The sequence below is a fragment of the Macadamia integrifolia genome, chromosome 6 (assembly GCF_013358625.1).
Source record: "Macadamia integrifolia cultivar HAES 741 chromosome 6, SCU_Mint_v3, whole genome shotgun sequence".
In the NCBI taxonomy this organism is placed as follows: domain Eukaryota; kingdom Viridiplantae; phylum Streptophyta; class Magnoliopsida; order Proteales; family Proteaceae; genus Macadamia; species Macadamia integrifolia.
The window spans coordinates 16,318,368-16,339,132 of record NC_056562.1 but is presented as its reverse complement, the minus strand read 5'-3'; the positions used below and the strand labels follow the sequence as shown (position 1 = coordinate 16,339,132).

The 20,765-nt window shown below is 36.5% G+C and overlaps 1 protein-coding gene across 3 annotated transcripts in view; it reads left to right on the top strand.

Annotated features, from left to right (window-relative positions):
• The window catches only part of LOC122081803, a 37,238-nt gene that overhangs the window by 12,515 nt on the left and 3,958 nt on the right, over positions 1-20,765 (top strand). For 2 of the 3 annotated variants that reach the window (XM_042649101.1, XM_042649099.1), the window contains exon 2: positions 4,560-4,717. In XM_042649101.1, coding sequence (XP_042505035.1) covers positions 4,587-4,717 — 131 coding nt within the window. In that variant the 5' untranslated portion in view covers positions 4,560-4,586. Of the gene's footprint in view, positions 1-4,510; positions 4,718-20,765 lie in introns of those variants that run through there. The other variant, XM_042649100.1, reaches the window with a different exon arrangement.

Here is a 20,765-nt window from a genome sequence, read left to right as displayed (position 1 = left end):
ACGGATCAGTGTAGTTACGGGTCAAACACAGGGAGAGCAGCCACTTTATTTTTTTTTTTGCTTCTTTTAATAATGCGAAAGTGAACCGATTAATAGTTGTGATCTAATTCTAATTACCATCCTAAACATATGTATCTAAAATAACGTCTTAAGCATTAATCATCTAAGAATTTAAATACGCAAGCCACACAATTAAAATTAAATAAATAAATAGTTGAAAATAAACACCCCACGCAATTAAAAAGCAATGAAGGAAAAAAAATACTGAAATAAATAAAGTAAAAGAAAGGGGATAAAGCTAAAGAGAGACTCACAAGTAGGTTTCTCTACTTAGCCCGAGGGATGTATCATAATATGAGCTTTCCTACTTGACCAAGGTGTCACTCTTACAAGAGTTACTCTACTTGGCTTTAGGAAAAAGGAGACAATTAAAATAAAAGTAATAAATTGATGGTTCTATGGCTAGGAGGGGCAAAGCCAACACATACATTTGCCATGAACCTTAGGAGAAAGGGATAGCAATAATGTAACAATTGAAATTAAAATCCTAAATTAAGAAAGAAAGGGTAGTCAGAAGAGGGAATGAGAGGGGGGAGAGAAGATTACTGAAAAAGCCTACTTACTTGAATCAATGCTTGAACTTGAAAGCTTAGGTGATTTGCGATACTACCAATACTAAAAACCAGATCTGGAATAAACCAAATCTGAAATTTCTAGTACTAGAGAAAACAAATCTTGAAAAAAAAACTGAACTTGAAAAAAAAAAATGTTCCACGCTCGTGATCTTGTCACCTAGATCTAAGCCTAAAACTATAACTTTAAAAATTACAACTCAATTGCATAAATCATAAGCATAAAAGGTTGAATAAGAATAAAAGAGTACTTACATTAATTGACATAAAAAATTATTACAAAAGTGATTAAAGCAAAAATAAAGAAGAACTAAAACTAAAGAGAGTGAGAGAGAGAGAGAGAGAGAAGAGAACTAAGCATAAACTAGAAAATAAACTAAGGGCAATAATTATCAATAAGAGGGGGGAGGAAGGGGCTTTATAGGGCTTTGGTCTTGCCTCCTTCCTTCTACAAGTCTTCTTTAAGAAAAGAAAGAAATTAAAATTAAATTAAATCTTGGTAAAAATCCTCATTCTCTGAGATATTGTGCGAGGAAAGAGAAAATCTGTTTCCAAAATTAACAAATTTTATTCCTTCCCTGCACTATTAATTAATATCTTGCAATCTTGATTAAATAAAAAAGGAATCTCTACATAGCATCTTCAAGATCTTGTGAGGTGGCAAGGAGAGAAAATAATCTTCAGGATTTTGTAAGAGAGAGGATGTGGTACCAATGAGTGGGTCCCACCTTTGGACAAGTTAGTTCAAGCTTGGACCGGTTCTTGATTCACTTTAAGCATTTTCTCTTGTAGACTTAGAAACTAAAAAAACACAAGAAAAATAAAAATAGTACTATCCAAAGAGGGGCAAAATGTACACTTATATCTCTAACATTTCACACATTATTGTGCTCATCACCCCCCCGGCACTTTTCCCTCAATAGGTTCAATGAAAACCCATAATTATATATAAATGTACTCACTTGCCTTGCCCTATCAATCATAATCTTCATAATTTTGAGTCTCCCCATGTCCTTCAACATCAAATCAATGCAGTGTGCTGCACAATGAGTCCAAAAGAGTTGAAATCTTCCATTATTCATCATTTTCTTATCGGCCTTCTTGTAGTTGCTTCCATTGTCCATCATAATTTGAACAACGTTCTCTATCCCAATTTCTTGTACAACCTCCTTCAAAAGTTTGTAGATGTATTTTGCATCATTTGTTTCCCTAGATGCATCAATAGATTTCACAAAAATTGTTTTACCATCACAATAAATCATAAAGTTCATGATGTACTTTCTAGTGGGCCCTGTCCAACCATCACACATCATAGTGACCTCATAGCTCTCCAATAAAACCTTTAATTCATCTATGTATGCTTCAACTCTCTCTTCTCCTATGGTAAATACACATTCATTGTCTCATATGCAATGGGTCCATTTATCCTTGGTCCAGTTTCAGCAATATTAAGCCTTGACTGGTAATAGGGACATATTGTGGCGTTTGCTGAGATGTTATGTCCACTTAGATACAACCTCTTTAACATAAGCCTTCATATTAGTTTACATCCTATTTATCTTACGCTACTTACTACCCTTTTTTCTGTACCTACAGGGATTTTGTTGTAGAACGGGGTTCACACAATGTGGTACCACTGAAGGAGGAGGAGGAGGTGGGGCAGCCTTTGTACTCTATGTTCTTCTAAATGGCAAAGAAGGCTGTGAATATCCACTACCTCCTGCTCTAGATGGACCATCTAGTCATCTAGTCTTTCTACATCTTTCCTCCTCCTCACGAGGACGTTATCTGCTCAATGTTTGGTCTCATTGTCAATTTCTAGCCACTAATCTGTATATCATAAGGCACATATATAGGGTTATCACTGTCATCATCACTATCCTCATTATAACGTTGCATGGGAGCATGTAATGCCTCTTCAAATTCTATCCTCGCCTTTTCTTTCACCGCTTTCCACTTATTCCCTCCATTCATGTCCTCAGCTATGGTCTTAACAATATGATCAGATACTTCAGTGCATGTAGCCACATCTAAGAAATTTTCAATCAAAGGTTGCTTAAGTCCTGTGGCCTCGCCACCCAAAAATTTCTTGTGATAGTAGTCGCACTCAGTTTTCCTCTTATCACTATTAATCGGCACTTCGTGTTTTTATGTAATCTCTCAATTATCACGACTCCTATCACGTCTCCCACCTTTTTTCCATCTTCTCTCGCCTTCCTCATTGCCTCCTCTGTCAGGCATTATATATCACCAGAATACTAATGCATAGAAAAAAGAAAGTCATTATTAATTTACAAGTATATGGTAGCTAGTTATATTTTTTTCTTATCAAATTTAAAAAATATTTTAATGATATTATACAAAAAAATCAAATATGGTATAACATAAAAAACATCATGTATGCTTTAAAACACTGTAAAATTAATCTCACATTTTTTTTATTTATTTTTAAAATCAAAACAAAATATTTTTTCCTATTTTTTAATTATTAATATATTTATCATATTTTTAATAATTAAAATAAATATTTATCAGCTAGAAAAAATTTCGATCCGAAAAAGTCGTAGACCAGCCAATGGTGAGTAACATATACATAATTGAGTTCCATCAAAGCTATATTAACCATCATTGTCTCAATTTTATGTTGATGAAAAATGTAATTTTTAAACAAAAAAAAGTAAAATAAATATTTATGAACAATTTTTTTTTTTTTTGACTCCATGATGTCATAGATTGGCCTCTAGTGTCTACATATAAAAAATCTAGCCTAACCAATATGTACTTATGTTACTATTAAAAAAAAAAAAAAGATTTTGGGGAAAGTGTTTTACCTTTTCAAAACTTGGAATGTGCAGATCTTAACCTTGGAGTGATCTTCAATAGAATATATGTGATGATGTGGCAAGGAGGAGTCGATATCTCTTCGAGACAGTTGAGTTGGTGTCAAAATTTTGACGACTCCTCACGAGATTGGGTTTAAGTGACACATGGTTCTAATATTTCGGTATCTCGCCAAAATGTTACACGAACTTCTAGCGAGATACCAAAAATTCAACCGAAATATTTCATTTTTTACATTTTGTGGCTAATTTTGACTTGGTAAAAAAAAAAAAAAAATTTTTTCGAGATATTGTCAAGATATCGGTGAGATTTTGAACCATAGTATCTGAACCAGGCAACAAGTGGCATGTTCAACCTTTGACCTATTTTTTAAAATTTAATTTGAATTGTAATTGTTTAATAAGAATTTTAAATCATGGAAAACATGATATTGCAACTTGATCCTAAGATTAAATAATTTGAAAATTAAAAAATATTTGAATTGAAAAGTCATAGTTTGAATTTTTATTTATGCTTTTTATAATGGTCATAATTTGCCAAATTTTATTCAAATAAAAAAAATTTTTTTTTTTTGGGAAGGGTTTTGTGCATGGTCGTGCACCATCATGTATAAAACCGTTTGATGATGAATAAGGGTCTATAGTTCACCATTTACAATCGAACACACAATCTTTTACCTAAATTTTATCATCCACATTGATTAAAATAATTAGAAGAAGTATAATTTTAACAGGTTTTTATTAAATTCAAAAGTAATTATTTTAGTTTGACTCTAGGTTTAGAATCGAAATCAAACCGAAAAAAAGATTCCATCTTTTGAAACCAAGATCCAACCAATTTTCTTTTATTTTGTTTTAAAAACTTTTGAAATTAAAATCGAACCAATTTTCTTCGATTTTGTTTAACGACCGGATTCGGTTCTAAATTGAAACCCATAGGTCACTCCTCGGTCGGCTGAGTGGCTGCTTAAGGTGGAGCCATGTGGCGGGCCCAGAATCCAGAGACTTGCGCGAAACGAAAAAGAGGGAAGCATTTCAACGTTTCCTTCCATCGACATTTCAAGTTTAGACCGAGACTAATAGACACAGAGAGAGAGAGAGAGAGAGAGAGGCAATGGTGCTTTGGGAGATCACATTGGCAACAGCTTACTTCTTGGGGTTGAAACGAACTTATAGGCTTGCTCTGAAGCTCCAACGTCGTCTCATCGGCCCTAATCACCCTAAGATTCGTCAATTCCTTTACCGGTATGTTCATAGTTCCCTTTCCCTCGCTGTCTATTTTCTTGTTTGATCTCTAGGTTTTCCTGATTCCATTCGCTATCTTTGTTTTTTTTTTTTTTTTTTTGGTCATAATCCGTGTAGATTTAGATGTCCGAAGGATGCTATTGATGGATAAAATGGATTAGTTTGTGTTGACAGATCAGCGTATGATCAATATGGTGTAACTAAATGTGCAGTTGTGATTAATATGTTTCAAATTTAAGTTATTCCATTGTCCGTTATGTTTTTAATTGAAGAATAGGTTAAACGTTGTGAAGAAATCGATGTGATGGTAAAATATTGGATTCCTTGACATCTCTGCAAGCAGTTGAGAAGAATTTGTTGTGGAGAGTAGGCTTTCTTTAGGGATATGATTTGGCTTTAATCTTCCAATTTCATCTGTGAAAATTGGTTTTCGATTTGTTGGTTTGTAGTGGTTTCTGTTGCTTTCTTTATGGTCCCTCTTTTGTATTTTGATTTTTTCACTTCATTGTATTAACAAGAAACAGAAAGATTGTGAGAAAGCTTATTGAAGAGAGTTTTACCAATGCATTCAGAAGTTAAAATTGTGGCCAACACAGAAATAAATGAATACTAAATCAAATTCTTGCAAGAAGTATTGGCACTGAGTTTTGATAATTGGTCAGAAATCGAGCCGTCACCAAGGCACTAGCAATTAGAAAGAGCTCCTGTAATATCTGTTGACCTTGCAACTTGCTATATACAATGTTGTATGTAGCCACTAACACTGTCCCTGAAACTGCGAATGGGGACATGGGAACTCAGTCTCTTGTTACTGTTTTTGTCCAATGTCCATTGAATTTTTTTTCCCAACAGATTAAAATTTCATTAAGATTTTTTGTTGCTTCCTTCCTCACTTCCATCTCTCTCTCTGCTTGGTATAGCTTTTTGATAGGTGAAGACATTTTTTTAACTTGGTTGGAATGCTTAGGAAGCACTTATTAGTAGTACGCTAGTTTTCAACTCTTTCATTCTACTACAATTTCTGAGCTACTAATATATGACAGCTGGTGAAGCCCTCCTAGATTCTTTATGGGGATAATCATTTTAACCCATGGGTTCTTTCCATTTTGGGATTCATGTGCAGCTCTAAAGAATAGGGGTGGCTTAGGATTTTCAATATATGGGGTTTTCTTCAGGTTTTAAGAGAGTCAATTTTTAGAGTTTAGGTGCTGGGGTGCTGAGCTATATGAGTATGATTAATTACTAAACTAATTTTAAAGATCAAGGATAAAAGGTAAAGAAGAAAAGGCTCAAATTTGTACTAAGTTGATATTAGAAGAGATGATGGTAATATTATAGTCTAACTAACAATAGGGCAAGTCTCACCATTGACCATATGACATCTGGTAGATTTGAACTATCAATGGAAGTGTCACACATCTGATGACTAAACTTTGGCAAGTATAAAATAAGCATAAAATAACTTTCCATTCATGTAAGAGCTGCTCCTCCCTCTCAATTGGAACTTTTAGAATAGAGAAGGAAGATTCTTTTAAATACCTTATGAGTAACTTCAACGGTGTGTCTTGGGAATGACATAAAATCCACTTATCAAATCCACTATCACTTTTTTTTTTGTGTACATAAGAATGAGTGGCAAAAGCTCCTAGGAAAGTACAATAGGAGAACCACAACTTAAAATCCGAAGGAAAGGGCCTTCCAATTGCAGGAACATCCCACAAATTTCGTTTTTCTTGAATCTTCTTAAGGTTACAATCATAAACTTCAAGATGCTCGGATCCTGTCTTATGTCAATTTTGAATGGCCTTGAAACAAAAAATTATACTGACATTTTTTCGTCTTGTCTAGTTCTTCCTCACCTTTCCTATTTTTTCTATTCTTCCCCATTTTTTCCTGAATTAAGATATTCTTTCCTTTGTAGATTCATTTATCTACCTTGGAAACAGGGAAAAATTCAGAAATTTCTGGATCTTCATGAGAATTTAAAACTTTGCGTGGGTTTGCCTTCATCAGTTTTTATCACATCAGTACATCACCTTTTTAATGAGATTCAATCAACTTGTTTGTCTCAGCTCTGAAAAAGGATAAATGAACCTCGGCAGTTCATTTGCAGATTATATAACGTACTATATGCAAGGTTTGCGTACTTTTCATGAGGTCTGCTATATGCTTAAACTATATTGAACAGTTGGCATGGAGGGGAGGGGACATGATACTCCACCTTAGGAAGCGAGGTCTTATGATCAAAACCTTCGCCGCTGCACCTAACTTCTTGGGGCTACCGCACGAGAGTTTCCGTCTCGGACTGACCCGGTTCTGTGTAAGCGGTATCACAGTGACCCCGGGGATTAGTCGGTTCAAAGAGCCAGACACCCAGGGTATCAAAATATATATATATATATATATGTATAGAACAGTTTATTGTTTGACTGGTTTGCTGCTGTACAAAACCATATCAAACAGATGATAATACAAGTTTTTAAATATTTGAAATGAAAAGCATGCTGGCCTGGATAAAAGGGATCGATAGTGGGTTAAGGGGTTTTCTCTCTCTGCTCTATTCTACAGGAATGTCACGCTACTGTGTTGAGTCTGACTTGTAGATGGGGGTTTGCCAATTTGATCCCGGTAACATAAGAAAGCCTGTGTTGTTAATCCTGGGTCTGCATGAATATAGAATCAATGAAGTTAGCTATTATTAGAAGTATGTTAGATGTAGTGCTAGAGCTTCATTTGATGTGGGAACTTATTCAATCTAGTTTTACAATTTAGTAGAATCTTTTTTGACTTTGGAAGAGTTGTAATTTGGTTAGGAAACCAATTAAGGAATCTCTCCCAGCCCAATTTAGTGTATAATGATTTATTTCACTTCTTGATTGTTATGAAGGAGAAAAAACGGGACTTTTATAACTTTATGAATATTTTGTATGGTGCAATCAAAGTAAAATTATGTTGCCTCTTATCCAAAGGCTCTGTAGTTTTAGGAAATTGCCCATCATTTAGCCTCAAGCTCAGATTAGACATGAGATTTTATCTTGTAGGAGAAAATCTTTGAAGTGTAATCTGATATCAAGACACGCCTACTGCAAGCTGTTATGTTTAGGTGTTCAGCCATTTCCATCCATCAGCCATCCCCTTGATCCCCATTTGTTCCTTGGGAAAGCCTAATAAATGTCTATTAGTGAAAGCTCCTTAAATAAATAAAGTCATCCTTTACTATTTGAGAATTACCTTTTCAAACACTTCATTCCTTGTTTGACCACTTGAATCTAGCCCAAATTCCCATTCAATCATTCGAAACCACCACCTTTGCATGAAATCCTTTTGTGTCCTTCATCAACCTTTCTTTAGGAATTGAAGGGTTGCAAGGCTGATGTGTATCTGGTAGTTGTGTAATGCAGAGTTGAGACCGAGTAGATGGATCTTCTGTCAGTGGGAAGGAGAGAGATTGTGGAAGAGAAGAGAGGGATCATAGGATGAGGGAGAAGGGGGAACTAGATCGTGTGGGGAAGGAGAGATAGAGAGAGGAGGGAAAACCCAATCATGGGAAGGAAGAGATAAAGGAGGCAACAACTTCAATTTCAAAACCAAATTAACTCTATTCCATTCATTAAAATCATGGGGAAGGCTATCTCCCTTACAATGCATTTATAACTGAGTGATAGACTTTTAAAAGGAAACCAAAAATAAAACAGAAACTAATAAGGACCTGTTGGAGGTGTTCCTTACTGACTCACTAAATGAATTATATAGAAATAAAAGACCAACCAACCATAGTTAAAAAACTCACCAAAATTTCGGAATTTTGATGATTGCGACGAGGCAGAGACGAAATGATAGATGAATTATGGAATTGGCAATATTTTGGTCAACATTTCAGTCAATTTGATCATTTTGGGTGTTTGCCCCCAGAAATGTCGAACCGAAACTCAAGGCAAAAAATGCATTGTTTCGAAGAAATTTTGGTTATTTCAGTCAGGCCGTAACAAGACCAAAACCTGATTTTTTGAATTATGCAACCAACCTTCCAGCCGTAGGCTATAAAGGAGTCCTAAGTTGACTCAAGCACTGAAACTAAATTAAGAAAACTTAATTAAATAAGGAAACTGAAGAAATAAAGACTCGAAGTAACTCTAATCCCACGATTTTAAATTGTGATAAGGCTCCTAAAATCTAGCCATGACTTGCTGGATGCAAGAGATTCCAAAAAATCGGGAAATTCTGGTGCGCAAAGTGTTGGGGAAGCTTTCAAACTGGGCCCCATAAGTTGGATAAACCATTTTTTTATTCACAGAACCAGATCTGAAGCAAAGAACTGATTCTAATCATGTACTGCGCCCTTACCTGGTTTAGAAAATTGACCCAAAGTATGCCAGGTTGAACCATGAGTCTTTTCCTTTTATTTCTAGTTGAGATCCTCATCAATACTGCATCAGCTCCCCTTGTTTGAAAAAGCTTGCCCTCAAGTTTTGTAAAATGGGGGAATCATCACCACTCGATTGGCAGTGTTGGAATACTTGCTTTTACTTGTTGGTGATCTAACGTTTCTCATAAAAATAGCAGATGATTTTAATTCCATAAATTTTCGAGGAAGAATAAATTCAATAGCTGCAATATTTTTGGAACACATCAAATCAAGTGTCTTCATTTGTAATCTTTTCTTTAATCTCAACAACCTTGATTGGAGCATTGTTTACTTCTTTAGCTTGATCTTCTTTTGTCATGACTTGCTGTTCTATATCAAAGACAGCATGAACGACAAGTTCTTCCTTTTGTGTTGACTCTTTCAGTTGGCTTGAAGTTGTTGGCAGATAGCAAGCAAGAAGGTGGGATCCATGGTGTTTTCGGCCAGGTTTGGCTCTGATACCAATTAATGCAGACGGGTAAATGGATCTATTGGTGGTGGGAAAGAGAACAGAGAAAGACAATGAAAATAGTGAAATAACCTGGGGGTGAATAGTTTATGCTAGTGGATTTTTCAAACCTTTTGATTTAGTGTTCCCTAGTGTGATTGCAAATTAAAAATGCAGAAGAATAAAATTAAGCACAATCACACAACACTAAGGTTTATAGTGGTTCGACTTAATCCGAGTCTAATCCACTCCCCACAAGTTTCACTTGTAAGATATTCCACTAGTTCTTCCCTTTCAATACAGTAGGTAGGGAGGAAAACCTTTATAGAATCTTTTAAGGATAAGAGGATCCGTACGATCTCTTTCACAAGTATAGAGGGATCTTACAATATCTTTCTAGGTAGAGAGAGACCTTACAACGCTTTTGAGGATAAGAGGATCCTACACAATGCCTAAGTGCAGTCTAGAGTATTGTGTACTTACAACAATCCAACACTAGAGTTACCGAACTCTTGGAATAATACAAAACAAATAGTGGAATAAGATAAGAGTTACCGAACTCTTGGAATAATACAAAACAAATAGTGGAATAAGATAAGAGTTACCTCTTTGTGTGGTGCAATAATGAAATGCAAGAATAAGAATGATGCACCTTTCTATAGTCTTCATTAAGCTTGATAAATCAATATAAAAGTAGAAGACTTGAGTAGATTCTTGAGCCTCACTTGTGTAGATTGAGTTGACCAATAGCTCAAGAAAAGTATATAAAATGTTTTCACTTCTAAATGCTCTTGAAAAGTCTCTCTAATGCTTGGTATTAATTGTTAATTATTAAAGAGCATTAGTGGTATTTATAGGTGAGATTAAGGGACACAATTAGGTAGGAAATGTCACTCAAACGGTCACTTTTGGACTAACCGATCGACCGCCATCTGTAGTCGGTCGATTGCCAAAAAGAGCCGTTGGTAAAATTAGCCGTTAGAGAGCCGTTGGAGCTTGGACAAGCCAGTTGGTCTCATACTGGTCGACTGAACATATCGACCGGCAGGCTATTGATCGACCGGGGCTTTAGCCGGTCATCGCCATTAGGTTCGGTCACTCCCAACTTTTGACAGGGATTTGGAAAACTGACCTTTCATCAGTATTTGGGCCATAAATTTCTCGTCTGACCTCGGATTGGCCTGATTCCAAGTTTGTTGGATTTGTAACTCGAATCTCTACAATTTTGGTGAAGAGACCATCTTCTGATACCTATTTAAGGTTGCCCAAAATGCCCTTGAACAGGGCCATTTCTGTTTTCTCAGCAATTTCCTAAGACATGTTATACCTTGCATGTTCCTAACCATTTTTAGGTCTTGACCCTTGGTCATAGGTACTTCCTAAGGTCATTCTAAGATGCATGAGTGCAATGCATGAGGTGTGAGTGCATTGCTACATAGTATAGACACTTTTACATTGAAGGAACCTCATCTATCTTGTAATGCTTCAACCATCTTCGTGTTGAGCTTGCAATGCTTGAAGTCTTTGTTTCTTCTATCAAGTCTTCAAGTAGTCGTTGTCTTGAGATGTTCTTCATGTCTTGAGATCTTGAGTCTTTGGTTCTTGGTGCTTGATACCGTGAGAATCTTTCTTCAAAACTGATTCCTTTTACCAAGTGGCACTCAAAAACTATGGTTAATTTGGTTATTTGTTTGTTATCATCAAAACCAACTTAGGAGTGTGGGCATATCCCCAACAAATAGATGGGTTGCAGGATGAGCGAGAAGAGGGAAACCAGATTGTGTGGAGAAAGGGAGAGAAGAAGGAAAGACCCAAATCATTGGGGGGGGGGGGAAGGGGGGGCACCAGCCTCAATTTCAAAACCAAATTGACTCTATTCTATTCATTCAATCATGGGTGAAGCTATGCCTCTTACAATGCATTTATAACTGAGTGATACTTCAAAATGGAAACCAAAACAAAACAGAACTAATAGGGGCACTCTGTGCATGAGCTGTTGGAGGAGTCCCTTATTGACTCACTAGCTGAATAATAAAGGAATAAAAGACGAACCAACTAATACTCTCTCTTTTCTATTTGTAGGCTAGAAAGAAGTCCTAAGTTGACTCGAACACTAAAACTGAAACTGCATTCAGACAACTTAATTAAATAAGGAAACTGAAGAAATAAAGACTCTAAGTGACTGCCATGATTCAAATAGTGTTAAGGCTCCTAAAATCTAGCCATGACTTGTGAGATACAAGTGATTCCATAAAATTTGGAAATTCTGGTGCGCAAGGTATTGAAGAAGCTTTCAAACTTAGCCCCATGAGTCGGATAAACCTTATCTGATTCATGGAATCAGATCTGAAGCAAAGAACGGGTTCTAATCATGAACTGGTTCAGAAAACGGACCCAAACTGAATCAGATTGAATGACAAGTCTTTTCCCTTTCTTTCTAGCTGAACTGACCCAAACTGAATCAGGTTGAGCCACAAGTCTTTTCCTTTTCTTTTTAGCTGAGATCTGCATCAAGCTGCATCATTAGCATTGAAGTGCCATGTGATGTAAAATGTATAGGGTGTGGTATTCTACGATGGGGATATCTAGTCATATTTCACTCACTTTAGAATTCTTTTCTTATTCAATGAAAAAGCTTCTTCCCTACCTCTACTCAACCCCCCCCCCCTCTGCGGGGAAAGAAATTATCTTTGATAAGATGAAGTTACCTTGTTAATAAAAATCAATAGGACATGCAAAACCCAAAAGAGTAAAACATGTAATTATCAAGGGGAACTAACACAGATATGCATCAAAGGAATCAGAAAGTGTGTTATCATCCAAGTGACTTTCGAAGATTGCATTACTGATACCAATATCAACCAGTGGCTACAACAGAAAGCGAGACATGTAGAGGATCAGAAAGTACATTATCATCCTAGTGGCTCACAAAGATTGCATTAGTGATATTCTATTACTCCACTAACATTGAAGACTGAGAGAATAGAATAGTGCGTATTCTACCCTCACCTTCTCCACCTCCTATGACTTTATCTTTGACATTTTTTTGATTCCTTTATTTACACACTATTCTATTCTCTCAACCAGTGGCTACAACAGAAAGCGAGACATGTAGAGGATCAGAAAGTACATTATCATCCTAGTGGCTCACAAAGATTGCATGAGGGATATTCTATTACTCCACTGACATTGAAGACTGAGAGAATAGAATAGTGCGTATTCTACCCTCACCTTCTCCACCACCTATGACTTTATCTTTGACATTTTTTTTGATTCCTTTATTTACACACCTATCAACTGGGTGCAAAGGGGAAGGATCCGATCTCTCTGAGCAAAGGTTCCAATTGGCAGCTGTCCATGATCAGGAGGTAGGACTGTAAGAGTAGCCCTTTCAATTTTTAACCTCTCCATGGAGACTGCTATGACTTAGTGATGCAGTTAAGGCTGTCCAATCGGGCGCTTCGGAAGACTTTAGTTTGGCCCATGATTGGGTTCTATGGGTCTTGGATTTTTTATTTTATTTTTGGTTTATATTTTTTGTAAGCCCATAAAGTTGGGGTCAAGTTAGTGCACGAAGTTAGAAATTAAGTCGAGTGTTAGAGTCAGATTAAGGTACTTAATAGTTTTTAAGAGTAATGTTTTTAGTCTATTTTCTTTAATTTAGTATAAGAGAATAATTAGGAATCCTTTTATGAGCCAGTTTAGGAATTTTTGAAGGACTTTATATATGTAATACACCTTCCATCAATTGGTTATGATTTGAGTGAAGACTGATTTTTTTTTTTTTTAAAGACTTTTGGAGCTGTTAATCTTGGAATACAGGATTGGTATCTCAGACCTGATTTCTTCTCTTCTTCTCCATTGATTTACAAGGTTAGTTTCTGCCTTCTCTTCTCATCTCTCTTCATATCAATTCTTGATTCAGATTTTGTTCTAAGCATAAAAAATCCTATGCTTTTTGGTTTCTTGAATTCCCACTCCAACTAGGACTTTTCTAATACTTGAAATCTAACCATTGGATTTAAATTTTGTTGTCACATACATAGCAATCCTCCTCATATTGAAATATATATTTATATATATATATTTTTAAACTCTGTAAGAAAACATGAGCCATCCTTCATCATGTTATCCAAATGCTTAATGCCATTTGGTGCCATGTACACAACCCATGCCCTGTCTCAGGCCACATCTCATATAATGCTCTTGTCATAGCAACATCTTGATCCATGAAGATGGTGGTAGGCTTTTATCAACATGTGCTTTAGTGAATACTTCAAGTAACCACTTGAAAGATTCAATCGTTTCATCATGTAAAAGTGTATCTCCGAATATAATGCATCCTCTATGATGATTAAACCCAACAAATAACCCAAATGCCATACACTCTTTGTTTGTGCAAAATGTAGTGTCAAAGCTAACTACGCCTCCGAATTGTGCATATTCAATTATCATCTTTGGATCAGCCAAAAATATATTAGTTATCCGTTCTCCACTATCCAGTTGCATTGTGTATGTAAAGGAAAGGTTATTCCTACTTTGGTTAACAAAACACTTTAGCAAATTGTTTGCTTCACCATATGATAGGGCACGCATTCTTTTCATACGGAGATAGTTCCTAACATGTTTAGTCGTGTAGCTAAAGTTTTCTCTCCCACTAGCCTGCCTACCCATATACTCAAATGTTGATGTAGGTCTCATCCTTGAGTCATCTGCCAAATCAATTTCATATCTATGTATATTTGACATATTCCTCTTGGAACGCATCATATGAGCAGTAGCTGAAATATGAAGAACGTGATTATGTTCTTCAACGAAGTCACAACACACGTTTTTTCCATAATCAATCAAATATATGGTTATCCGTGCCTAACAACATTTTCTTGTCTCAGCCCGTGGATTACTTGTATCAATGTCTCGCCTGTCTTCTATTCCAAACCTTTTTACAGTTTCAAAATTAAAACTTGAAACTGATTTCCTGTTTTCCTACTACAAGGTTGATGTCAATTTGCCATTTCTAGTTCCGATTTTTAGTTCTGATTTCTTGATTGAGTAGCTACTCCTTTAATTGAATTCTGTTTTAGATCCCTAATTGTTCATCGAATTCTGCAACTTTCCTATTCCCAATAGGATCACTCCATATCTCTGAATCTGTCCGTCAAATTTAGATCACCTTTTCTGTTATATTGGCTAATTACCAATACACCTGAATTTCATGCATATCAAATTTGTCTTGGTTGAGTTATTCAATCTCTCTTAATCTGGTCCTTATTCTCTATGTCCACAATCCTATTGCAAGCTAATCCTTCATTGGATTTCACTAGTTCGAGATTAGCATTGCATTAGTTGGTATTAGAGCTGAATTTGAAAAAGCTTTTCAACCTGGAGGTTGATCATTTTATTTACGACCTATTACATACACTCCAAGAAAGTATGCGTGGCCAAAGAGTACCAAAGGTAAGCCTTTGAAGAATTCAATAAAAAAATTGGAGTTATACACTTAATTTTGCAACCACAAGTTGAAGGCAACTTGATTGACAAAACCTTTGATGATGAAGATACTAAAGAGGAGCTCATGGTTAGAATCGAAGATAAATTGATCGATGATATGATCAAAGATCAAGAGCCTCCTATGGAAGATTATGTTTTGAAGAGGAGCAAATCACGATCGACTCTTCGAGATTGAAAATGTGGAAATTGTTCTCTTGCAACAAACCTTCAATGTTGTCACTGATTTTGTTCATGTTGTTTGGGAGAAGCAATGGGTTTCGAATCGAGGTGACTGATCTTGGGTGCTGATCGAGTGGTGTTGATTCTTCCCCGACTATAGAACTCGAGGATGAGTGTTTTCCAACACCGGGGGAATTGATGTAGTTAATCCAATCGGGATTTAGAAGATCTTATTTTGGCCCATGGTTGGGTTCTATAGGTATTTGACTCTTTATTTTGTTGTTTATTGATGTAATGAGCCGCTTTTATAAGCCCATAAAGTGGGGGTAAAGTTAGTGCACAAAATTAGTAATTAAGTTAAGTGTTTGAGTTAGATTGGGATACTTGATAATTTTTAGGAGTTTTGTTTTGAGCCTATTTACTCTAAGTTAGCATGAGAGTGATTAGGAGTCAATTTAGGAATTTTAGAAGGTTTTCCTATATGTATTATACCCCTATCAATTGGAGTTAATTTGAATAAATAATGAGTTTTTTTTTTAATACTTTTGGAACTGTTGAGACTGACATACGGGATTGGTATCTCAGACATGATTTATTTTCCTCTCTTCTTCTTCTCCATTGATTGCAAGGTAAGTTTCTGGAATTCTCTTCTCTCTTCATATCAATTCCTAGTCATGATTCTGTTCTAAACATGCAACTATTACTACTACTACTACAACAACAACAATGACACTCCCTTATCCCAACTAAATGGAGTCAACTACATGGTTTCATGCAAAGACAAAATAATAGTAATACTAATAAAAGGAAAGGAACATAGGAACACAACAACAATTTAGTAAAATTCCCCCTAAATGGGGTCAGCTACATGTATCCTTACCCTCCAAACAACTGTATTTTCGATATCATACTTGGGTCAAGTCCTAAACTATACATGACTTTCCTCACTACTTCTATTGGTCATTTTAGGTTTACTCCTGCCTCTTTTGAATCCTTCAATCTGCATCAGGTCATTCCTCTTTATTGGTGCATCCAAGGCCTCCGTTGCACATGTCCATGCCATTTCAAACGACTTTCTTGGAGCTTATCATTAATCAAGGAAACTCCCAAATTAGCTCTAATATGCTTGTTCCTTACTTTATCCTTCCCAGTTTTTTTACACATCCATCTCAGCATCATCATCTCTGCTACACTTAGCGTATCTATATGACTCTTCTTTATTGCCCAACATTTTGCTCCATACATTGTAGCCAATTGTAGAACTTTTTTATAAAAATTTTCCTTTAAGATTTAGAAGATATATTTGTCACACAACACTCCGGACGCACCTCTGCACTTCATCCATCACACTTTAAATTTCTATGCAATATCATCCTCTATATCACCTTCTTTATTATGATATACCCCAAATATCTAAAATAATCACTTTGCGGAATCTCTCTCTTTCTTTCTCAATCTTTACTATTTCATTATCTTTTTTAGTGTAACTAAAGTTACACATCATATACTCAAATCTTTTAACAACAAAGCTTAGCCTTATCACAATTAAATGGGGTCGTCTACATGGATTTGAGAAAAAAAAAACTTTGGGACATCCCACTCACAAACCGTCTGCAACTCGAATCCTAGCCCTCCAGGCAGCTCTGTTAGATGTCATACTTGGGTGAAGACTTAACTTTTATCTCTACTAATTAACTAATCAATGGTCAATTTTGGCCTGCCCTTAGCCCTTTTAGCTCCATTCATTTGCATCTGGTCACTCCTCCATACTGGGGCATCCAAGGGCCTCCTTTGGACATGCCCAAACCATCGTAACTGACATTCTCTGAGCTTATTCTGAATTGGGGCAATTCCTAAATCCGATCTAACCTGGTCATTTCTTATTCTATCTTTCAGGGTTTTGCCGCACATCCATCTCAACATCCTCATCTCAGCCACACTCAACTTATTTATGTTACGCTTCTTGACTGCCCAACATTCTGCACCATCGTATACTTAATCTTTGTTCTACTTATTTTAAAACCTCTTGATTCCCAGTTTGATTTTCATAAATCCAACTTATTTGCGTTGATCCCTGCTTTTGTCTCATCCACCAAAACAATATCATCCGCAAAAAGCATACACCACAGAACCTCATTCTATTCTAAGCATAAAAATCTATATTTGTTGGTTTCTTGAATTTGTACTTCAACTCGGGATTTTCTCAAACTTCAAATCTAACCATTGAATATTGATTCTGCTTCATACATTGCAACTGATTTCTGTTCTGAACCTTCTAACGTTTCAAAATTCAAACTGGAAATTGATTCCCTATTTTCCCACTACAAGTCTGATTTCAATTTATTACTTTCTATTTCTGATTTCTTTACTGAGTAGCTACTTAACTCCTCTAACTAGATTCTGTTTTATATCCCTAATTTGTCCATCGAGTTCTGCAAACTTTCCATCTTTCTTATTTCCAGTAGGATTATTCCATATTCCTGAATCTGTCTGTCAGATTTAGGTCATCTTTTGCATACCTATTATATTAACTGATTAGGGATTTTATGTGTATCAAATTTGTTTTGATCAAGTTACTCAATTTCTCTTAATCTGGTCCTTATTCCTATATCTACGATCCCATCACAAGCTAATCTTCCACTGGATTTCACTGGTTCAAGATGCATAACTTAGCAGTAAACAAATGAAAGCTAATAAACTGATTCCATCTTGTGATTGCAATGAACAAATCTATTCGTGCTTGCATGTTCTGTGAAATTAGCTTCTTGGATCTTGTTCTGATAAGTGGTCCAAACAAGGAAACATGTCTTTGGAGGGCTGTGGGAATCCCAAAGGAATTTGTTAGGAAAATGCATCCACCCTCACTTGCCATACAAAGTATGGAAAAAGTGGTCTTCAGAGGACAGGCTATAATGCTATATCTGTGTTGCTCACTCTTTTGTTTGCAGAATGCCATCACTGCTCTCTCTAGAAGCACTAAAATGCTGGCCAACAGCTCTGCTAACCAGTCATCAAGATTGCTCCAAAGTCTAGGGACCCAACTTGTCTGGCCTCCTGCCAACCCATAACAGTCCATTATGAGAGGATTCTTATTCTCATTGGTAAGGAGCTATCGTGGAAAGGATGGCACAATATTTGCATGCCATAAATGTGCTGGAGTCTCTCTGTGTGACGCCACACCACTTCTACGAATTCATTAAAGCCGGCAATGGTTAAAGCCACAGTACAATTCATACATGCCATTCATGTCAAGAATTTGTCAATCAAACAACCGCTCCAGTGGCCTCAACGATAAATCTTCTCCAACCTGATTTAGTTATCTGAATTGTCAAACTCACATCTATTTGTTAATCTGAGAGGTGAAATACAAAAGCCCCTTCACACATTGGCATGCACACAACCACCCAGTTCACCAAATGATACTTCTTTGATTCCAGGTCAATTATTCTTCAAGGTATTCCAACCTTTTTGTCCATGGAGGCTGGAATAGGAAACCACAAATGAAAATTGAGAGACGAGAGAGCACCTACGAAGAAGTACCAGTCTCCTTTCATATAGAGCTATGTGCCCTTCCAAGGAGTGAGTTTTGATTTGACGACTGTTGTATCCTATATAGAAGAGAAGATTGAGGGTTAGCATCCGATAACAATCCCAAATAGGGAAGATGTAAGCACATTCAACATCCCAATACAGAAACCATTTTTCCACTGTAGGGAACTCACCAATCTAATATTTCACTCTTTCTGAAGTTAGTACACTTTCCATGTGACATTTTGCAAAGCAAAAGGGTGTATCCTTTTCTTTTTCCCTCTGCCTCTACCAAGCCTAGAACCTTTGACTTAGGTTTGTGGTCATGATCAACATGCCATTGAGGCTAGAAAGGGGCTGTTATGGAACCTATAATTCTATGTGGTGCATTGCAGAAAATAGTAGTGTCATATATGAATGCTGATGTGAAGTAGTGGCCCCACCATTCCCCAATTCATATTTTTTTTGACACAACATGTATATCCCTCCATATAAGATGTCTATGCCTCTGAGCCGATGTGGTACATGGAAAATCAGGGGACATTTCTCCCTGGAAAATCCCCCTTTGGCTAACATGATTTCAATTGTCTCCGTCGAGTAAGACCTTGAAATCGTCCAAGGAGATAAACACCATGAAAATTGTGTAATTTTATAGATGCCATTGGGAACTCATCTGGTCATGGGGGATCTCCCTCCAAGTGTTTGTTTGGCTAAGCTTCTTGCACCTTTGTTTTTCAGATTCTGAGAAGCCAGTTTTTTTCAGGATGAGAAGCTTCACAAAGCCAATCCAATGAAAAGTGAGCATTTGAAATATTTTCCGCCAGAAGCCAAGAAGCTTAAGAGGCCAACTTCTGGGCTTCTGCTTTTTTGTGCAGAAGTAGGGCGCAAGCAACTTAGCCAAATATGCCCCATATTCTTGGGTCCATAGTTGTCACGGCGTCAAATCGATCCAAGGTAGTGGAGGGGTGGCTAATCGATTTGGCAATGAATCGCCCATTATGGCATTGCCATGGCGGTTAAATCGCCCATGTGTCATTTTTTATTTTTCCTATTTTCTAAAGTTATTTAGTATGCTACTTTTTTATTTTCCCTATTTTCTAAAGTTATTTAGCATGCTACAAGCCTATAATATATACCCTATAACACATAAAACCAACATTAAGCAACATCAAATCATAAAAAATAACATAACCCTATCAAAATCATCCTGCATTTTACAAAAAATCGACTGCTTAGTGAATCAGGTGTGACTTGGAGTCCATGACGGTGCCATGGCGACCGCCATTTGTGAGTCACATAAATTGTAGCACTACCATGAACTTCTTTTTCCGCTAGGACGCCAAATCGCCGCCTTGGCGTCGCCTATGACAACTGTGTGTGGGTCTTCAAGGCCTGCATTGATTCTTTCCTAGAAAATCTTCTGTTAAGCCAAGCTCTTTCCACATTTGATAATCCTATGAAGTCGATCGATCTCCTTGGATTGTGGCAAGAACCGTCTTCCTTTTCGTAAAGTAGTCAAAACCTTCTTGGATGACTGCTCTTCAAGATATTTAATGAAATCTATCCTCACAATTAGCTGGTTGGTTCATATATTATTAATAAAAATTTAAATTTTTTACTCTTATGATCATGGGCTAGGCGATGTAGTTGCACAAGACATTGATCCAGTATGGAGGTCTAGGCACAAGCTTGCAGGTGGCAGTCCAATGGGATGAAATCGAGCTTTCGGTATTTATATTATAGGTCCGGCCTTTTCTTATCTTAGATTTTGTTGTAATGGGAGTAATTATAAGCCCATAACATGGGGGTGAAGTTAGTACACAAGGTTGGTAGTTACTTCAAGTATTTGAGTTGGATCAGGATACTTAATAGCTAGATTGATGCAGATGCACACCTGTGGACCGATCCAAACCCATCCAGGTATCTAGACGGAGATGAACCGGATCCATATTTGAGTCTTTGGTCTAGGAAGAATTTTAGAAAGTTTTATTTATTTA